Source organism: Malaclemys terrapin, chromosome 6 (genome assembly GCF_027887155.1).
Source record: "Malaclemys terrapin pileata isolate rMalTer1 chromosome 6, rMalTer1.hap1, whole genome shotgun sequence".
In the NCBI taxonomy this organism is placed as follows: domain Eukaryota; kingdom Metazoa; phylum Chordata; order Testudines; family Emydidae; genus Malaclemys; species Malaclemys terrapin.
Window position 1 is genome coordinate 118,157,683 of NC_071510.1, and position 20,851 is coordinate 118,178,533.

Sequence of the window (20,851 nt, forward strand, 5' to 3'; positions counted from 1 at the left end):
CTATGAAAAGCAAAAAAAATGACTGTTGTGAGAAAAGGCAACCAGAACTAAAATGTTGTTGTAAGGCATGTTAACCAAAGCATCCAACAAGCTGGAAAGGTGCTGAGCACTACTGCTAACTTGAAGTGCCAACACAAAGCAACATCAGTGTGGGCAGCCAGGCTTGCAATGTCTAAAAGCTTTATTTGTCCAAGCTCTTAAACTGAATTCATGCTACTGCAAGCCTCAAATATCTATGCCTTTCATTTATCATATGTGATATCAAGGCCATGGTTATCTATAGCTTCTGGAATGCCCAGAGTACATATATAAGTTTCCCAATTTTGTTGGCTTAGATGAGAGGTTATCAGTTCTCCCTACTAGCTTAGATGCCCCACCACTCTTTTCAGATTCTTCTCCCACCCTTCCCTTCATGCCTTCTTTGATGCTGCCTCCCTTCAGTCCCTATCCCCGTGCACCAGGTGTTCCACCTTCTGTTCACATAGATCCCTCTTTAAAACTCACGTCTCCCCTCAAGGCCATCAGTGCTAACCCTGCTAACTAAAAATGTTGCCACCAACCAGTTCAGTTAAGGAAAAACCCTACAATGTAAAGCAGTGATCCTCAGAAGCATGTATGATTAGTTTCTTGTGTGACAGCTGTCATCTTGGCTGAAACACAAGGGATTGAACCCAGGATCTCCAGAGCTAAAAAGCATGAGCTACTACAGCTTGAGCTAAAGCGCCATACCTCTGTACTGTGGGGCTATAATAATAGAGCAAATAATTAAGCAATCAATTTGCAACCACTTAGAAGATAATGTGGTAAATAACAACAGTCAACATGGATTTGTCAAGAACAAATTGTGTCAAACCAACATAATAGCTTTTTTTTGACAGGGTAACAAGCCTTGTGGATGGGGGGGAAGCGGTAGATGTGGTACATTTTGACTTTAGTAAGGCTTTTGTTACTGTCTCACAAACAAACTAGGGAAATACAACCTAGATGGAGCTATTATATGGTGAGTGCATAACCGGTTGAAAAACTCTTCCCAAAGAGTAGTTATCAGTGGTTCGCAGTCAAGCTGGAAGGGCATAATGAGTGTGGTCCCACAATGATCAGTTCTGGGTCCAGTTCTGTTCAATATCTTCATCAGTGATTTAGATAATGGCATAGAGAGTACACTTACAAAGTTTGCAGATTATACTAAACTGGGAGGGGTTGCAAATGCTTTGGAGGATAGGATTAAAATTCAAAATGATCTGGACAAACTGGAGAAATGGTCTGAAGTAAAAAGGATGAAATTCAATATGGACAAATGCAAGGTACTTCACTTAGGAAGGAACAATCAGTTGCACACATACAAAATGGGAAATGACTGCCTAGGAAGGAGTACTGGGGATCATAGTGGATTACAAGCTAAATATGAGTCAACAGTGTAACACGTTGCCAAAAAAAAAAAAAAAGGCAATCATTCTGGGATGTATTAGCAGGAGTATTGTAAGCAAGACCTGCGAAGTAATTCTTCTGCTCTACTCTGCCCTGATTAGGTCTCAACTGGAGTATTGTGGCCAGTTCTGGGTGCCACATTTCAGGAAAGATGTGGACAAATTGGAGAAAGTCCAGAGAAAAGCAACAAAAATGATTAAAGGTCTAGAAAACATGACCTATGAGGGAAGATTGAAAAAACTGGGATGGGATGGTCTGGATAATACTTAGTTCTGCCACGAGTGCAGGGGACTGGACTAGATGACTTCTCACAGTCCTTTCCAGTCCTATGATTATATGAACTCCTATCCTACATGGACAGGTGTAATGCTGACGGACCCCAGTCATCAGTGGGCAGAATTGAACCTGGGATCTCTGAAGCTTAGGGTAGGTCTATGCTACCGCTTAAATCAATCTAACTTGCGTAAGAAAAAGATCTCCCTCCACCCAAGCAACATAAGTGACAGTGACCTAAGCGCTGTCCACACCGGCGCTATGTCAGCAGGAGACGCTCTCCCGCTGACGTAGCTTCTGTCTGTCGTGGAGGTGGAGTAATTATGCCAACAGGAGAGCGCTCTTCCATCAGCATAGAGTGTCTTCCTCAGATGAACTACAGCAGCGCAGCTGTGCCAATGTAGTGCTTCTAGTGTAGACCTGCCCTCAGTGTATGAGTCTGTACTGCATGAGCTAAAAGCCAGTTGGCTTTTAGCTAAGGCTGTAGCAGACTCATCAATCTCTAACTGTGCTAGGTGCTACTAGAGGGGGACAGAGCGCCACACCAAGCAGGCATGGGTTACATACTTCCCATAACTGAGGAAGCATGTCCTGAGCTTCCGAGACTTCCCAGTTGATATCCCAGAAGAGCCCCCACTTGTAATGCTGACACAGGCCCAGGTCATCGGTGGAGGGATTGACCCTGGGACCTCTGGAGCTAAATGCATGGGCTTCTACTGCATGAGCTTAGAGAGGGATATGCATGCAGAGTTCTACTAAAGTTAATGAGAATTAGTGTGAGAGTAAGGGTCTGTGCATGTGAATCCCATTGTAGGCATGGGACCTAAGGCATAACCATCTGAGGCGCCTGGAGCATTTTGTGTCTGATTTGTACGGTTCTATTTATTTAGACTGTAATCTCATTGTAGCAGAGGAAGTGTTTTTCTTTGTATCTTGTACAGCACCGTACTCACTGTCAGTGCTTATCAGATGATAATAGAGCCAGAAGGGGCAGTGTTCATTATGGACAGGTCTTCAGTAGCAACGTCCAAATCTGTTTACTTTCACTTTCAGGGCTGACAAACAAAATTTTAATTGTATCTTTTTAGGTGAGAAAAAATCCTAAATAATGGGATTTCTTTGGTATTTGTTCCATTGTTGCAGTTATGACTCTTATATGTCCCATCCTGATAACTGCAATACTAGAAGATAGTTGTTTGATGAATATTTAATAATTTTTGCTATACAAAATTATCAAACTAAATAGTCAATGTATAAAATAGTAATTGCACATTTATACAAATAACTACCAGTTAGTTGTCATACAGTAGTTCCTGAAATATAGTAAATGATCTATCTATATTGATGATCACAATGAATTCCTAAGTGAGCACTGCAATCATCTGTTGAAGACGGTTTTCTATGAACATTAAATAATGTGGGATATTTTTAGTTAATAACATGCATATATGCTCTTCAGGATGGTAATTCTTCATGCTGATAAATATTCACCATTATCTGTTACCTTCCTTTTTGTTTTTACTTTATGTTGATGGTGAACAATGAAACTGCACAACTTATTTATAGAGTGAATTAAAATGCTTGAATATTGTTCACACTAAATATACATTGATAGCATATGTTGATATTAATTGGAGTTTACTTATAAAAATTAAAGTAGAAGTGCTCTTGTATCCATTTTTTCCTCTTAAATTGAAGGTAAAATATTCATTTTATGTAACTCAAGTGCAGTGAATAAATGAAAGCTAAAATTGTGTTATTGATGTCATATCATTAAACAGGTGTGTTGCTTGTTTGTTGAATGATACTTAATATCTATCCATGGTTGTTCCTGCCATTTTCCTAAATGATCCTGCAAAATGTCTGAATTTATTTAATCAAACGTTACTAAAATCTGGTATGTTCTTACTGAACAGTGTAACAGAGTTTCCAGCACTGGTGATCAGTTTCTGAATGTGATTCAGCTTCAAAGTTATTAGCAAATGCTAAGACAGAAAGTTGGAATGTGTATAATTATATATGATCTTTATTTTACAGGTGGGTAAACTGAGGAATGTAGCTTAAGGACTTGCTCCTACTCCCATTAATGTCAATGGAAAAATTCCTATTGACTTCACTGGTGCAAGATGAGGTGTTTAGTGACTTTCCCAGGCCTTAGCAAGAGTTGGTGTTAGAATCAGTTTTAGAATTCAGCCATTTCTGGCTCTGTGTCCTGTGCTTAGATCAGGCTTGCACAACTCGTAAAGCGGCGAGGGCCACATTACTACAAAGAAAACAGCAGAGGGCCTAAACCCCCCGGCCCTGCTGAAACCCTCTCCCCCCCACCCCCCAGCAGCGTGCAGCCCCCCTGAAACACAACACCCCCTGCCCCACAGAAACAACCCCCCAGCGCTGCTGAAACACTCCCCCCAAATGCCACCAAGCCCCCCTGAAACAACCCCTCCTCCCCAGCGCCGCCTGCCCCACAGAAACAAACCCTCCTTCCGCTGCGGGCAACACAGTGAGCCCACCTACTCACCCACCGCTGGCCGCACAATGAGCCCAGGCAGGCCGCATGTGGCCCCCGGGCCTCATGTTGTGCAGGCCTGGCTTAGATCATTGGACCCTGACTTTGTCTCCATCAAAAGTCACCAAACTAGCTGCTATTATCTTATGACTTTTTTTGTCTTTTTATACATGTTCAGAGAACAGTGCGAAGAGGTTCGTTTACAATGGAGTCAGAGACATCAGCGAGAGGTGTGTTCAGACCGACTGGCCCAACTGGCCCTTAAGGAAGAATTGAAGAAGCAAGAGAAGAGGGAGGAACAAATATTTGCAGAGCTTTGGGAAGAGGACCGATTGGCCAAGGAAAAACGAGGGATTGAAGACTTCCAGAAGAAATCTGACCAGAATCAAGAATTGCTGAATGTGCTTGATGCCCAGGTAGCTGCACTGGATGCTCAAAAAGAGGAGGCAAAGCGACTGAAAGAAGAAGAGGCTCGATTAGTGGTAATTTGATGGTTTTCAATGCAGGGTCATAATTAAAGTTTTATCTTTCATGGATATTTAAATTAGTGTGCACCTGACTTGAATCTTCTGCTGATTTTTCACGGCAGGCTACAAAGCTCACCTGTGTTAATAAATTTTTTCTGAAGGAACAGGTTGAAGGATAAATGTTTTTAGTCTGACTGGGCTGGGAGTGGTTGAAAATTGACCCTGGAGTGAATAGAATCTTCTTATGTGTAGTTTTCAATGACTGAAATGCCCAGATGCTAGCTTTGGGGAAGGGACTGTCTACTAGTATTTGGCTGTGATTTTCAAAGAGAAAATGGAAATTGGGCATCCAGCTCCGTCAGGTTGCTTTGAAAATAGCCTGTATTGCTACAGCATCTAGCACAGTGAACCTGGGTGTGGCCTAAAGCACTGCTGTAACACAAGCAATACTGGGCACTCAATAATAATAATAGATGCATATTATAAATCACAAGGTACTTAAGGGTACTTAAAGCTCTCTTTCATTTAAAGTAATGGGAATTAAGCATCCAAATCCCTTTGGTCTCTTTGAAAATCTCTGCCATGTAGCAGTAAACAGTCCATGCACCATTTCAGTCATTTCAAACCACACATAGGAAAATTTCTGTTTGCTCCAGGGCAACTTTCAGGGCACACCCAGCCAAACTGAAATCACTTGTCTTTCAACGTGCTCCTTTAGAGGAAAAAAATATTAAAACAGATAGGCTTTGCAGCCTGCTCTAAAAGTCATTTCCGTGAAGGAAGAGGTGGAAGTTGGTAACATCATTTTTTCAATGCTGTGTCTGCCTCTACTACTACTGAGAGGTTTCATTTAGGTTCATACAGGCAATGGACAGCAAAGTATGTCTGTGTATCCTTGTTTTATCAGCATGTTTATGTGAGGGCCTAGCACAAATTATTTGAAAGCTGTTTTCTCTCTACGCAATAATATAGTATTTTATTGCTTTGAAGACAATTTTGCTCCTTCTACTAAACTCCTCTAATATTCAGAAATGCTTTGAAGGCATTGATAAATAGGCATAGTATAGCCAATTTCTACTAGCCATTGCAATGGAAATCGATTATTTAGGGAGAAAAATAATTCTATCTTTGCTGTCTTGGACCCTGTCCATCTTACAGCACCAACCTGTGCTTGCTGTAGCTCTTAGAAAATGGTTGCTAAGTGCTTTTCTGTTTAATATGATTTACATGCATAGTGCAGAGTTGTGTTTTGCAGAAACATGCTTCAGCCCTTCTGGAATGTCCCACATTCAATCCTGCTAAAACTATGTCCATATCCTCCAGAGGATGAACACTGTGGGAGTTTTGTGCTGCCATCACATGATGCCACACCATCATACAGTGGATGCAGTGCACTGCAGACGTTATCCAACATGGATGCAGATCAGTCCTTTGTCACAGCTGCTACTGCTCATTTTTTTGCCATTCATAGGCATCAGACTGCTTCTAGCTGGAGAAGTCAGTTGAGAGCAGGAAGGTTAAATACCGTGCTCCAGCATTATTACTATTATACAGCTCTGGTTTATCTCATGGGCCTGGTTTGGCAGTAGAGTGTTGTGTATGCTGTGTATCAAATACTAGACTATCAATCTACTCTTTGGAGGCTGAGAGAGTGGAGCTGGCAAACTAATCTGTCTGCAACCTGCATCTGTTTTGAGGAGGGTACCCCTAAACGAAGAGTGGTGTACATTAGCACACTTACTTGGTGTTGGCAGCTGGGATATCAGTCAGTGGGATGATTGGTATGGCTTTGGCTGATGTTGCACAAGGGTAACAAACATTTATGTTTTGGACTCAGGCAATCAGATGCTACAATGATGAGTTTGGGATAAATGCCTAAACAGATAATTTGCTTGCTGGTGTTAAGGAAGCTTGGAGAATGGGGTAAATAATTCTGGCGTTAGCATCTCTATCATATGTTGGCAAAGTTTACAGTTGTTACTAGAGATGTATTTACTAATTCACTCCTCATCCCGTCCCACCCTTGATCTTTATTCCATTGTTGTCGTTTATCCTGTATATCCATTCATTGATGATCACGATGGTCCCTTCTGGCCTTACGATACATAAGCTATGAATCTCTCATTAATTCTTGATTTTTCTGATGTCTGACAGTGGTTCCCTGTGAAATCTTTTTGGAATTTGACTTATTGCTCTATGAAGCTGAGGGCTCAGCTACTCTTTCCACTGACTGGTGACATGATGCTGTTAATTTTTTCTTCAGCCTCCTCTGAAGATGTATTGTAAACATGAATTTATCCACAAAGGCCTCCATTTTCAAAAGTGAATAGTGATTGTTTTTGGGTGCCCAACTTAAGACACCTTAAAGGGGCCTGATTTTGAGACATGCTAAGGCATCTTTAAGGTGTCTAAGGTTAGGCACCCAAAAACTGAGGTAGCCAGAAATCACTTGTCACTCTTGAATTAGTCTTTATTATTTATCCACAGGGCCTCCTTTTCCCCCAGTTCCGCATTTTAGTGATAAATGTAGTGCTCGTGAAAGTGGCAATGATCATGCTATTCTGGCCAGGAGTCGGACAAGCACTACACAAGTTTCCCTGTACATCTCCTCCATTGCACTTCAGTCCTCACTTGCTATAAGACTCAATTTTTTACAGTGTTTCAGTACCACAACTATATCAACATATGTAGAATAAACACTATGGATCAAATTCCACCCTCATACTCATGCAATTACACTGAAGATAGAATTTGGCCAAAAACCTGTATAAACTGCCTCCTCCTCCAATAACTCGCCATTACTCTGCATCATTCTTCTCTCCTTTACTGTTCAACATCTTCTTCATCATCTGTGGGGTGACTCAGATATAGTGATTTCTGATATTTTTATTATTTTTACAGTGCTCAAAAGTGTGCTGGACTCTTCCCAGTTCAGATTAAAAGGCTCCATCTCTGCCCTGGAGAGCTTACAGAGCCATCAGTAACTTTGAAGCAGAATTGCAGGCTCTATGCACAGTTTATGTCCCAGCATGGTATCCAGTTATTTTCTTAAACAGGGGAGCTTTTCCACTGTGTAGAAAGTATGGCAAGAGACCACTGTGGCTTAACCAGGAGATCTTCAATGATCTAAAAATCAAAAAAGAATCCTACAGAAAGTGGAAACTAGGTCAAATTACACAGGATAAATATAAACAAATGACACAAGTATATAAGGACAAAATTAGAAAGGCCAAGGCACAAAACAAGATCAAACTAGCTAGAGACATAAAGGGTAACAAGAAAACATTCTACAAATGCATTAGAAGCAAGAGGAAGGCCAAGGACAGGGTAGTCTTGTTACGCAATTGGGGGTGGGGGTTGGGAAATAACAGAAAATGGAAGTGGCAGAGGTGCTTAATGACTTATTTGTTTCGGTTTTCACCAATAAGGTTGGTGGTGACTGGACGTCTAACATAGTGAACACCAGTGAAAATGAGGTAGAATCAGAAGAGGCTAAAATAGGGAAAGAACAAGTTTAAAAATTAATTAGATGTCTTCAAGTCACCAGGGCCTGATGAAGAGCATCCTAGAATACTCAAGGAGCTGACTGAGGAGATATCTGAGCCATTAGCGATTATCTTTGAAAAGTCATGGAAAACGGGAGAAATTCCAGAAGACTGGAAAAGGGCAAATATAGTGCCAATCTATAAAAAGGGAAATAAGGATAAACCGGGGAATTACAGACCAGTCAGTTTAACTTCTGTACCTGGAAAGATAATGCAGCAAATAATTAAGCAATCAATTTGCAAACATCTAGAAGATAATAAGGTGATAAGTAACAATCAGCATGGATTTGTCAAAAACAAATTGTGTCAAACCAACCTGATAGGGTAACAAGCCTTGTGGATGGGGGTAAGCCGTGTAATATCTTGACTTTAGTACAGTAACTCCTCACTTAAAGTCGTCCCGGTTAACATTGTTACGTTGCTGATCAATTAGGGAACATGCTTGTTTAAAGTTGTGCAATGCTCCCTTCTAATGTCGTTTGGCAGCTGCCTGCTTTGTTCACTGCTTGCAAGAAGAGCAGCCCGTTGCAGCTAGCTGGTGGGGGCTTGGACTGGCAGCCCCCCATCAGCTCCCCGCTCCCCTAAGTTCCCTGTGCTGCAGCTGCCCAGCAGGCTAGCAATTGCCGGCATTCAGCTGTCCCTCCCGCAGCTGCCATGTACTGCTCCTGCCCTCTGCCTTGGAGCTGCTCCCAGAGACTCCTGCTTGCTGTACGGGGGAAGGGGGGGGGTTAATGTCAGGGTGTTCCCCTCCCCCCTGCTCCTGCACACCCCATTTCCATAGAGCAAGGGGTACACCGGACAGGGTTCAGGACGGAGGGAGCTTCCAGGCAGCAGCTGCGGTCTCAGCAAACTGATCTAATTAACAAGGCAGTGTACTTAAGACTGGGGTCAGCTACTTAAAGGGAAAATGTGCATCTCTTTCTCTCTCTCTCTCTCTCTCACACACACACACTCTCTCTCTCTCTCTCTCTCTGTCTGCTATGCTCTCTCCCCTCCCTCCATGCCTGCTGCCTTGTAGAGTGAGGCTACATTAACAATGAGTTAACTCTTGAGGGCTCAGTTCATCATTTAGCAGTAAGCCATTCCCTGCGAAATTTCCCACCCTCTGATTTCACCACCTCACCCAAGCTTCACAATCATCATTGCTGTGTACCAGTATTAAATTTTGTTTAAAACTTATACTGCGTGTTTGTCTGTGTGTGTATATACATATATGTATATATACACACACACACACAGTCTTTTGTCTAGTGAAAAAAATTTCCCTGGAACCTAACCCCCTCATTTACATTAAATCTTATGGGGAAATTGGATTCGCTTAACATTGTTTCACTTAGTCACATTTTTCAGGAACATAACTACAACGTTAAGTGAGGAGTTACTGTAAAGCTATTGATGCTGTTTCGCATGACCTTCTCATAAACAAACTAGGGAAATGCAACCTAGATGAGATACTATAAGGTGGGTGCAAAACTGGTTGGAAAACCGTTCCCACAGAGTAGTTATCAGTGGTTCACAGTCATGCTGGAAGGGCATAACGAGTGGGGTCCCACAGGGATCAGTTCTGGGTCCGGGTCTGTTCAATATCTTCGTCAATTATTTAGATAATGACATAGAGAGTACACTTACAAAGTTTGCGGACGCTACCAAGCTGGGAGGGATTGCAAGTGCTTTGGAGGATAGGATTATCATTCAAAATGATCCTGACCTACTGGAGAAATGGTCTGAAGTAAATAGGATGAAATTCAATAAGGACAAATGCAAAAGGAGGGAACAATCAGTTGCACACATACAAAATGGGAAATGACTGCGTAGGAAGGAGTATCTGGAAAGGGATCTGGGAATCCTAGTGGACCACAAGCTAAATATGAGTCAACAGTGTAGCGCAGTGGAGCTACTCTGAATTACACTGGTGTAACAGGAAGCAGAGGTTGGCTCCGTTATTAGAAATGGCTCTAGTTAATATTTATTGTACACAGATTCTTTTGTGTGAAAATTTGAAAGTGTTCAGATACAAATAATGAATTGATATTACTCTTGATTTGCAACACTATATGAATCATTGCCCATTATAAGTATTTAGGGAGCGCCAATCTCTCCATTTGGCAATGAAACATACATGATAATTAGAAAGAAAATCCTGAATTCTAATAAATAATACGCTAAAATATTCATGCTTTAACAACTGTATTAGATGACAGTAGTAAATCTGAAATCCCCTAACATCAGCAAGCAAAATCTTCAATATTTATCTTTCCACTTATATGTTCCAATTAAACTAATCCCAGCCATCTTTTTTTTTTTTTTTTTTTTTTTTGAAGTTATACAGTGATCTTGCAAGTTGGGTACTCTTCTTTTATTGTTGCAGGAAGAGGAAGTGAAGCTGTTTAAACTAGAAAATGAGCGAGTTCAGATGGAGAAATTACAGAAACAGAAGGAACACAGAGACATGTTGATCAATTCAGCTCGGGCAAAGATGAAGCGTCTTAATCGGGAAAAACAAGAGGAACTTGCTGTAGACATGAAGATCCTAGAACGACTTTCCCATGAATCCCAGGAAGACACAGAGGGAAAAAATCAAAGAAAAGTAAGAGCAAAGGGCATTTGATCTTTTTCAAACTGTGTCTGATCTCCTGATTTGGACTAATTCCATTGACCTCAATGGACTTACATAGGTGTGAGATTGGAATCAAGCCCTATTCTGTTTATAAATTGATTTTTTTTTGTTGGAAATCTTTTTATATTTTATTAAGGTCTTTGACTGCATATTTTTTAAAATGAATACCATTAGCTAGGTTTGCACTTGACCAGATTAGAGGTCTGGGGCAAAAGACTGGAATCCCAGAGGATCATGGAATCGAATCTGGTCTGACCCACATGCTGCTTCTACTGTGTTCAAGTCAGTGGCTCTTTTGGGGCTTTACACAACCTGGCTGGGAATATAAGTTAGAAAGTCTAATGCTAAGCTTTCTGCAGTTTCATGGATGTTGTTGACTGGATATTTGTAACCGCAGAGAAAAATAAATCCTATTTAAACTGAACTGAAATGTATTTAAATACTAACAAAATTGTTTAAAATCTTTAATTATTAGCTAGATATATGTGTAGTTTAAGTTTGCAATTGAGATGCTTTAAATGACACAAGCTGACTTGAATTCAGACTTCTCTGTCTCTACTACAAATTCACTAGCACTTAAGGTTCAGTCTTGCATTGTGCTTTTGGGCTTTTGCTTTTTTATGATTTATAAAGATAGCCCGAAGGAAAAAAGGGAAGGGAATCCTGCTTGCTTTATACTTTAGAAATTGAAGTCTTGTTTTTAATCAGGCTGTTTGCAACAATTTTTTTAACAACTATTTAGCTCCAGCTTCCTTTCCTGGTATTGAAAGGATGTTTCTGTTAAAGTTCAACACCTGTCCCCTTCAGTTAAGGTATTAGAGCTCGTAATAAACATCTCTGTTTCCTGAAAACATCTGAGTTCAAGAAACCTGCTATTTCTTAAATTAAAAACAAGTAGATTCACCACCGCCTGGAAACCAAAAATTCTTTTGCAGGTTACCATTAAAGCTGAGCAAGGAACTGCACTCTTCATTCTGCTTTAGGTGTTTATAAGCTAATGCATGTTAGGGAAATGCTGCAAATATTTCCTGCATTCATAGCATTGGTTCAGTTCCACTGGGGTTAGGCAACAGTGGGAACCCTGGTATAGAAAGGGTACAGGTCTGCCACTTCCATTTAAAGCACTATGTCAGTTAGACCTGTTCAGAGCAAAGTTAGATGACCTGGTGCTTAAAACACTGGTGGTACCCAGCATTGCTAGCACTGAACTGGTGTTATTAACAGCGTGATGTTTTTGCAAAGCTTTCGGCATAGACAAGACTGGTAAAGTTAATGGCTGTTACAGAAAAAAGTCAGAGTCCTAAACTCAGATTCTGGCACATAATTGAAAGAAAAAATAATTTTGAACTATGTAGTTAGAAAATGTATGTATTTGTATGAATGAGTCTACGTATTCTGTAAATGATTTACCATAGGATTTTAAGGAGTTTTTTTCATATTTAAAAGCACTGCAGTTTACTTTCAAAATAGGGCTAGAGTGTCTTTAGAAGATAGGTTGTTGTACTAAAAGTCACTAGTCTGGGTTCTATTCCTGGCTTTGCCACAAAGCTGCTGTGTGACTTTGGGCAAGTTACTTCATTTCTCAATGCCTCAGTTTCCCCAGCTGCAAAATGGGAATCATGATTACCAAAAAAAGGTAAAGAGCTTTGAGATCTACAGAAGAAAGTGCTATAGATGACCTAAGTTGGATCATGCTGGCTCAAATTATTCTTCTGCGTTCAAATTTACTATCTAGATTCATCAATTCAAAATATTACGTTATGCTTTAAGGAACTTCTTTCTTTATTTCATCAAAAATATAAATTTTAGCCTAATGATGCTTCCGACGCTAAAGAAAGGTTTTCTGTCTTGATAAGATGCAATAATGCTGGAAATATTTCATAATTTGAACTGAGTTTTGTTTCAAATTCAGGTTTAATTTATTTTTACAGTAATTGGCCAAGCTTGTGAGTTCCTACATTCAACTTGATGGCATTTCTCTGTCTATTTGTATGTAATGCAATAACTTTTGAACACCGCATCCAACCAATTCCAAAATGTCAGGAAGTGTTGTGGGTGTCAAGGGGCAGAATCCTATTAATTTTGGCAAAAATGGGAAAACTGGCAGGGGGGAATAGGGGATTGTGACAGGGTGTACGAACCCTGCACCAGGCAGGAAGGAGTTAAGGAGTTGCTCTTGGCTGGAGTGGCCTGCCCTGCCACACCTGCAAGTCATGTCAGGAATGGAGGAGGGGTTTGACACTGGGGAAGCTCACTACCTCCTGGGCAGCTCTGGGAGGACAGCAGAGTGCTGAGCTGCCCGCCTCCCAGGGAGAGGCCTGGAAGAGAGCAGAGGCTAAAAGAAGGCTTAAGTCCCCTGAGGTGAAGGGCCCTGTATCCTGTTCCTTGTGCTAGGGAACCAGTGGACTTTGAGCCATACCCTTCAGGGTGCTACTGAACACCCCACTTGAGTGACTGGACACAGAGTGAGCACACAATTCCATCACCTCCCCAAGAGGCACTGTTGAAGGACCAAAACCCTGCCAGAGAGACACCGAGCCTATTGCATCTGATCAGCAGACCTATCAGCTTCAGAGGGGAATGCACACAGCCGCTGCCAATGTTGGGGGGAGAGCAATGGTATGGGGGAAAGGGAAACCTGGGAGGGACACAGGGCCCCTGCCACCAGGCAAAGGGGCAGCAAACAGAACCCTTAGTATGTGAGAAGAATGAGGGATGTTGGTATGGGGGAAGGAAGGAGTGTGGAGCACACAGAACCCCTGGCATGATGGAGGGGTGGGGGGTTGCAGGGAGTCCCTGAAATAGAGGGAGGGTAGCACACAGGGAGTTTATGCAGGCTGTGGAGGGATGCAAGGAGCCCCTGCTGTGTACAATGTGCTCATCCTACAGATGCTATGAAGTGCACAACTCTTTGGTAATAATACTTTTCAGTGATAGGGCATGATTATCTTCTCACATCAGTGTAAATCCAGTATAACTCCTTTTGAACTCAATGGAATGACCAGTGTAAAACTGGAGCACAAAGTGATTAAGTGACAGCGAGATGTGGCAGAGTTTGGAAAAGAAGCCAAGGGCATGTCTGTGCTGCATCTGGGAGCAAGCCTCCCAGCCCTGGTTAACTGACTTCTACGAGTGGAGCTCATGCTAGTGCGCTAAAAACAGCTGTGTAGATGGTGCCGCTTTGGCTGGGAGCTTGGGGTCTGAAGCATGGGGTGGCTTGAGAAATCAAGCTCCAGTCTGAGCCACAACATCTACACAGCCGTTTTTAGTGCACTGGCGCAAGTCTGTGGACCCAGGCTGGGAGTCTCGCTCTCAGATGCAGCATAGACATGCTCCCAGTCTTTTTCCCAGTCCACCACCAGGCACTGCTTTCCATGAATAAAATGACTTTTGAAATGCCTTTTTGAACTAGCTTATTGACAGTCTATATACCGTCCACATTTTGTAGCAAGAGCTGTTCAAGGAGCAGCAGATGTATCGGGAATATCTGGCTCAACAATTGGAAGAGGAGACACGTCGAGAGAAAGAAATGGACAAGCTGCTGGAGGAAGAGATGGAGAAGTCTTGGGCCAAGAAGGCTGAGCAAATGAGATTGGAAAAGGAAGCTAGGAAACGGCTAATGAAAGATGTCCTGGATACAAGACGACTGCAGATTGAGGAGAAGTGTAAGAAATTTCAGCACAATTAGTCTGTGGGTCAAGTACTGCCCATGGTAAAGTGAATGCAAGTTCTGTCCTAGTCAATTGAGATGACACATACTTTCCCTGAAAGCGGAATTTGGCCCTAAGTGCATGTGGGGGACAAATGGGGACCCTGGTATGGGGTAGTGAGGTGGGCACACAAAAAATTGGGGACACATACTGCATAGACACTATTACAACAGATAAGACAGGTGCTATTGCATTAGGGCCCAATCCTACAGCCTTACTTATACAAACATTCTTTACTCATGCTAGTTATCCCATTGACATGAGTGAAACAAAGACTAATCAAATAAAGATTGTAAGAGTAAGCCCTTATTTCAGAACATTCTGAAATAGTATATGTGAAATCCTCTCTTCTAAAAATACCAACAACATCTCTCCTATTGCTCTTGTGCCTTTCCAGAAGCAGCGAGACTCAAGCCTGCCATTTAGAATAAGCTATTGGGGTTTAAGTTTACATCCTTCCAAGGTTAGCAGTGCATTTATTTTTCCTTTTGCAGTGGAGAGAAATGCAAAGCAGCAGGAAGAACTTGCTCAGGACAAGGAAATATTAGCTGAAGCCATTAAAGAACTCAATTCCATAGAAGAAGAAAAATATTTAAGGTATGTTTTCCTTCTGATGTCAGTAAGTTTTGTAATAAAGTTGAGTCTTAAACTCTTCAGAATTGAATAATTCTCATTTTGAAGTAGTAGTGTAATAGCAATGGGCTTTATTCTGCGCAAATTTTCTCTGCAGGTGCTCTACTGTGTAGCCAATTTGCTATTGACTATTCAGTAGTACCTATGTTATACTGAAATTGGTATTACACAACCACGCAAACCTGGTTGTTCATATACAGTTGTATTCCACCAAGTGTAATTGTCTTGAGCTTACTGGTTGTTTTTAGTAACTACATACCCATATGCTGTGACTTAAGAGGTGTATTCCTTAAATTCTGTTAATAAAAGTTATTAAGGATTGTAACATTAGCTGAGTTTTGAGAGAGATTAATTCAACTACTTAAGCATAAGAGTTGGAATGTTCTGGCTTATTGCAAAACTCTGTCCACCCTTGAAGAATATCGACTGACAGTGCATTCAGGTATTGAAACACAAGACCACACCGTCAGAACAATTTCTCACTATCTTATCGCCTGAGGAAAGAATACTAGTACTTAGCACTATCTGAAATACAGCGGTTCTGGATGTCATGTACACAGGCCTTCATTACAGTTTCATTTTACTATCCATAATGTTTTATCCTTTGATTCCTTTTCCATACTATTGCCCACTCTGGTGCTTATTTGGAGAAAGTAATCGAGTAGCCCCTTCCAGAGCCAATATCTGTTTCATTCCATGGTGTTTTGGCAACACGGTTAACAGAAAGGTTCTCAGACCATCTCTAGGCTTTGGTGGCAGTCACACTCTGCGGTGCTGCGGAAGAGGTGCTGGCCATATCACTTAGGGTACATCTACACTACAGGAGGGAGTCGATTTAAGATACGCAAATTCAGCTACGTGAATAGCGTAGCTGAATTCGACGTATCGCAGCCGACTTACCCCGCTGTGAGGACGGCGGCAAAATCGACTTCTGCGGCTTTCTGTCGACGGCGCTTACTCCCACCTCCGCTGGTGGAGTAAGAGCGTCGATTCGGGGATCGATTGTCGCGTCCCGATGGGACGCGATAAATCGATCCCCGAGAGGTCGATTTCTACCCGCCGATTCAGGCGGGTAGTGTAGACCTAGCCTTAGACTAGATGTGCTGCACTTTTTTGTCAGTGTTAGGAAGCAGAGTCTTGCCACGTGGCTCACACAGCACCTCATTAATGCATTGGTTTTGAGGAAACTGTTGACACGTAAGTACCATGATGATGGGTGCTTTAGAAATACCTGAAGTACGTAGGTGGGCTGTTCAAACAGCACTGCAGAGGATAGCAAAGGTTAAGTGCAGGTCTTTGGGTAGAACTCACTTTCTTCTCCCAAGCCATTTCTCAGAGTAATGTTAGCATAAGGCCATGGCAGGAATCTCTGGCCTGCCTTCTTAGATGGAAGTACAATAATAGAGTTATCTTAAAAACAAGAGAGGGAAAATTGGATATTAGGGTGCTACAGGCATGAAACATAGCCAGATAAAGACTTAGACCTAATATTTAAGTATTGTCTGCATAATCCTCTGTCATCTCCTCACTACAATAACAGACAGACAAAGAGTTACACAGATTTTGTGGGGGGAAAGCATACAACTTATTTGATTAATGATCGTTTGTTCATTGATCATTGTTTGTTAAGCACTGAGATTGTACTCTGATTTTTACGCCACAGCAAAGACATATTGGGCCCCCAAAGAGTTTACAGTTTATTAAAATGTGGTGGTTGTTCATTAGAATAGTAGTTAAGGATAACAAGTTTTAAGCATCAGAGAGGTAGCCATGTTAGTCTGGAGCTGTAAAAAGCAACAGAGAGTCCTGTGGCACCTTTAAGACTAACAGGTAGGTTGGGCCCTGTATTAGAGCATAAGCTTTCGTGGGTGAATGCCCACTTCGTCGGATGCAAGTTTTAAGCAGTATTTCACATAAGATTGATCAATGATACCTCAAGAAATCTGAGCTGTTAATTTTCTATCTTTAACTTCGAAGAGGAGGTCTACACTGCCCACATTACAGCACGGCCATGGCATGCTTTATCAATAGGGAAGAGCTCTCCCGGCGATAAAAAAATAACCACCCCGAATGAGCGGTGGTAGCTTTTTCACTGGGAGTGCAGCTCCCGGCGGTAAAGCACTGTCTATACTGGTGCTTTTCAGCACTAAAACTTTTGTCACTCGGGGTGTGTGTTTTTTTTTACACCCCTGAATGACTAAAGTTTAGCGCTGAAAGTGGCAGTGTAGACACAGCCTAAATGAGACATTTGCCATGTAATTTGCAGACGAATGCAGGAGGCAAAAGAATATCGGGAGCAGCTGCAGGCTCAAATTACCTATCAGCAGCAGGCTCACATTGCTGAGGAAGAAGAGAAGCAGCGAGAATATGAATCAGGACTAGCAGCAGAGAGAGTGTACCAAGAAAAGATGAAAGACATTCTATCAAGACCCTACATGAAACTAGCAGAAATCCATCCCTTGAGAAGAAAACTAATGTCTAATCTGCAAGTATAGCATTTACTTATTGTGATGTATACAACTTCAGCTTCCTTTAAACTGTATTTAAAACAGTATATATGAATTTGTACTTTTCATACTAATTAATATATCTGGTTCCACTTTCCCTGTATTTGTATGCAAATCATTTTAAGGCGCATATACGTATAAGAATTAGACACCTTTTCAAAGGGCTATTTTTCCCCTTTGGATTTTCTTTGAGACAATAACTTTTCCTCCGTTTAGATTTAGGCATTTTTACATTTTAAATAAAACAACATTCTGTATGAATAGCATCTATGAAATGAACTGCATGTAAGTGTTCCTCAAAAATCTACAGAAAGGCACATTTGTAGAAGAATTTCAGGAAACTTTAATTGGGCCATACAAATAGTTCAGCTTTTAAAGGGTCATTTTAATTATGTATTTAAACAAAAAACACTTGATGTACATTTTTAGTATCTTTGAAAAATATGTAGTGTGTGTCCACTTTATTTCTGAGACTCTTTCAAAGGGATAGTAAATATAAATCTTTATAGACCCTGGTGGTTAATAAGGATCTGTGGAACTTCAGGATCTCCAAAACTGATCTGTGTACTTATTGCTGGGAGAAATTTACTGCATAAGATGACTAAAATTGCTCTTTCTTCCAAAAAGGGTTATTCTCCACCTGTATAGGGTTAATTCCTGCATTTCTTGCATACCTCAGATGTTCACAAATACTTTATTTTGCTTGCACAAGATACAGAGGATCAGGCTGTGTCTCAGGGTGGTTGACCCCTTTAAGGGGAGTCAGGGCCCAACCTACCTGTGACAGGCTCCTGTAAGGGAGAATGAGCCAACCCAGACACACGTGGCTGGCTGGCAGGCAGCTAATGAGGCTGATAAAGGGGTACCAGTGCTGGGGTGGGAGTTTCTGGAGACAGGGAGCTCTTGAAGAGATGTGCTCCTAAGAGCTGATAAGGAGAACCCCCAAGAGTAGGGAACCTAGAAGGTGTGTGCTCCTGGAGACAGGGAACTCCCAGGACAGCTGATCAGGAGGGCTCATGTAAGCAAAGACCCTAGATGTGCTTCTAGAGAGGGGAGATTTCTGAGGGCAGAGTTACAGCTGGCAGCCCTCCAAGAAGGCCTATTCCGAGAAAAAGGTTCTCCCAAACAGTGGTGAGAAGCACAGCCCATCAAGAACTACGTGCTGTCCCAGAGAAGGGATTAAATTGACAGATCTCTACCAACTCTGGCTCCAGGGAAGAATTCTACTGAGGTAGCAGCAAGAGGCCTGACTCCAGGGAAGCGTGCAGAGTCAAGAAAACTCTGCTGATAAAGAACCCAGGTAGGGGGAAGAGGTGGACTCAGGTGGGAACAGATAAACTGACTGACTCCCAGCTGAGACACTAGGTAAAGGTGTGCTTGTATTCTCTTTGGGACACTGATTAATAAACTAGACCCCTCACAAAGGGTTCTGTTCCTTATGTAAAGCCTCATTAAACTTATTGATGACACATTAGGGGAAACTGAGGCAGGAAATACCTAGCTACAGGCAGCGCAGGGGTCAGCGGCACACTCCATAACATACCACTAACAGGATGGTCAGATTCTTAAAGCAAAAAAACTGGAAAAATGTCAGTACGTGGTTATATCCATTGCAGAAGGGTTTTGGCAGTGGGTTGATGGGAAGCTTCTCTTCCCCCCTCTATGGCTTCCATCCACAAGTCCTCCCCAATTAGCACCTGCTTCCTCTTCAGAGTGGGGTGGCCAAAGAGTGGTGGCTGCTGACTGAGGGCCTAGTTTTGCAGGCCGCAGTGCAGAAGTAAGGGTGGCAATACCATACCATGCCATCCTTACATCTGCGCTGCTGCTGGTGGCAGCTCTGCCTTCAGAGCTGGGATCCCAGCTAGCAGCCGCTGCTCTCCAGCTGCCCATCTCTGAAAGCAGCACCACCCTCAGTAGCAGCGCAGAAGTAAGGGGAGCAGTACCGTAACCCCCACCATCACCACCAACTCCTTTTTGAATCAGGATCCTTACCATTACCACAGTGTAAAATTTCAGATTTAAATAGCTGAAATCATGAAATTTATGATTTTCAAAATCTCATGACTGTGAAATTAATCAAAATGGACTGTGAATTTGGTAGGGCTGTAGGCATGGGATAAATGTCCTTTCCTAGGGGGAAATCCTGCACCATCATCTATATATTTTTGCTAATGCCTTGTCATCTGCTCCTCTGTCTGGGACTAAAACACAACAACAAGAAATAGGATTTTCTCTAGTGTTTTATTTCATGATTGATTATGCTTTAATAATGAACTGAGAGACACACAATGCTTTGTTTTTCTGTTGTATTTAGCTTAAAGGAAGGGACATACCTGGGTACAGTCTAGACTAATGAGCATCTGTGCCACCTTTGCACTGCAACCTTAGGTGCCTTACAATGCCTTGCTGAAGGAGTTCCCACATGGGCCGCTCACAAACACCCTTCCAGCATGCAAACCACACCCTGAGTGTTTGTGTGTAACTGCAGCCTGCCAGCCTGGTTACACTGTGGCTCTCATCAGCCTGGGTTATACTGCAGAGTGACCCCAACACACTCCCAGTCTTAGATTCCCGCCCCGAAATCTATGTCCCAGCCCGCTCGTGGAAAATACCTGTTTATATATGTCTGTTATTTTTGTAATAGAAATAACGTACACATCTTGCCACCCCAAATGGAGTTTCCCAAGCATTTCAATTTAAACACACTGGATTAGATAAAACAACTTTATTAACTACATAGAGATTTTAAGTGAGCACAAGTAATAAGGCATAAAAGTCAGAAATGGTTACAAGAAAACTAAAGATAAAATGCTACCGGTGTCTAACTTAAACTATGTTAAATTCAAAGCAAGGTTTTCTCACCACATGCTCTCAGCAGTCTTACTGACTGAACTTCTTAGATTAAGAGCCCTTCTCTAGTCCAACAGCTTCTTACTTTGTCCCTTCAGGCGCAGTGAATCAATGGACAGGAGGATGGGGTGGGGGGCCTTGAGGTGTTTGTCCCTCCATTTATAATTTCAGTCTCCATTTTGAAAAACATTTCCAGCTGGGTACCAGGAGACAAAAAGTCTCTAGGGAAGGATGTTTCCTGCTGCTTTTTCTTCATCTGTTTGAGCTTCCTGTGGTTCTCTTCCTGCTTGATGCAAATTAAGCAGAGCATACATT

The 20,851-nt window shown here is 42.0% G+C and overlaps 1 protein-coding gene across 2 annotated transcripts in view; it reads left to right on the plus strand.

The window, feature by feature from the left end:
- CFAP53 (cilia and flagella associated protein 53) overlaps positions 1 to 18,196 on the plus strand; it is a 30,557-nt gene extending 12,361 nt beyond the window's left edge. For both annotated transcript variants that reach the window (XM_054033063.1, XM_054033065.1), the window contains 5 exons: positions 4,386 to 4,689; positions 10,588 to 10,806; positions 14,285 to 14,501; positions 15,041 to 15,143; positions 17,446 to 18,196. In XM_054033063.1, the coding sequence (XP_053889038.1) occupies positions 4,386 to 4,689; positions 10,588 to 10,806; positions 14,285 to 14,501; positions 15,041 to 15,143; positions 17,446 to 17,674 (1,072 nt within the window). In that variant the 3' untranslated portion in view covers positions 17,675 to 18,196. The remainder of the gene's footprint in view (positions 1 to 4,385; positions 4,690 to 10,587; positions 10,807 to 14,284; positions 14,502 to 15,040; positions 15,144 to 17,445) is intronic.
- The last annotated feature ends 2,655 nt before the right edge of the window (positions 18,197 to 20,851 follow it).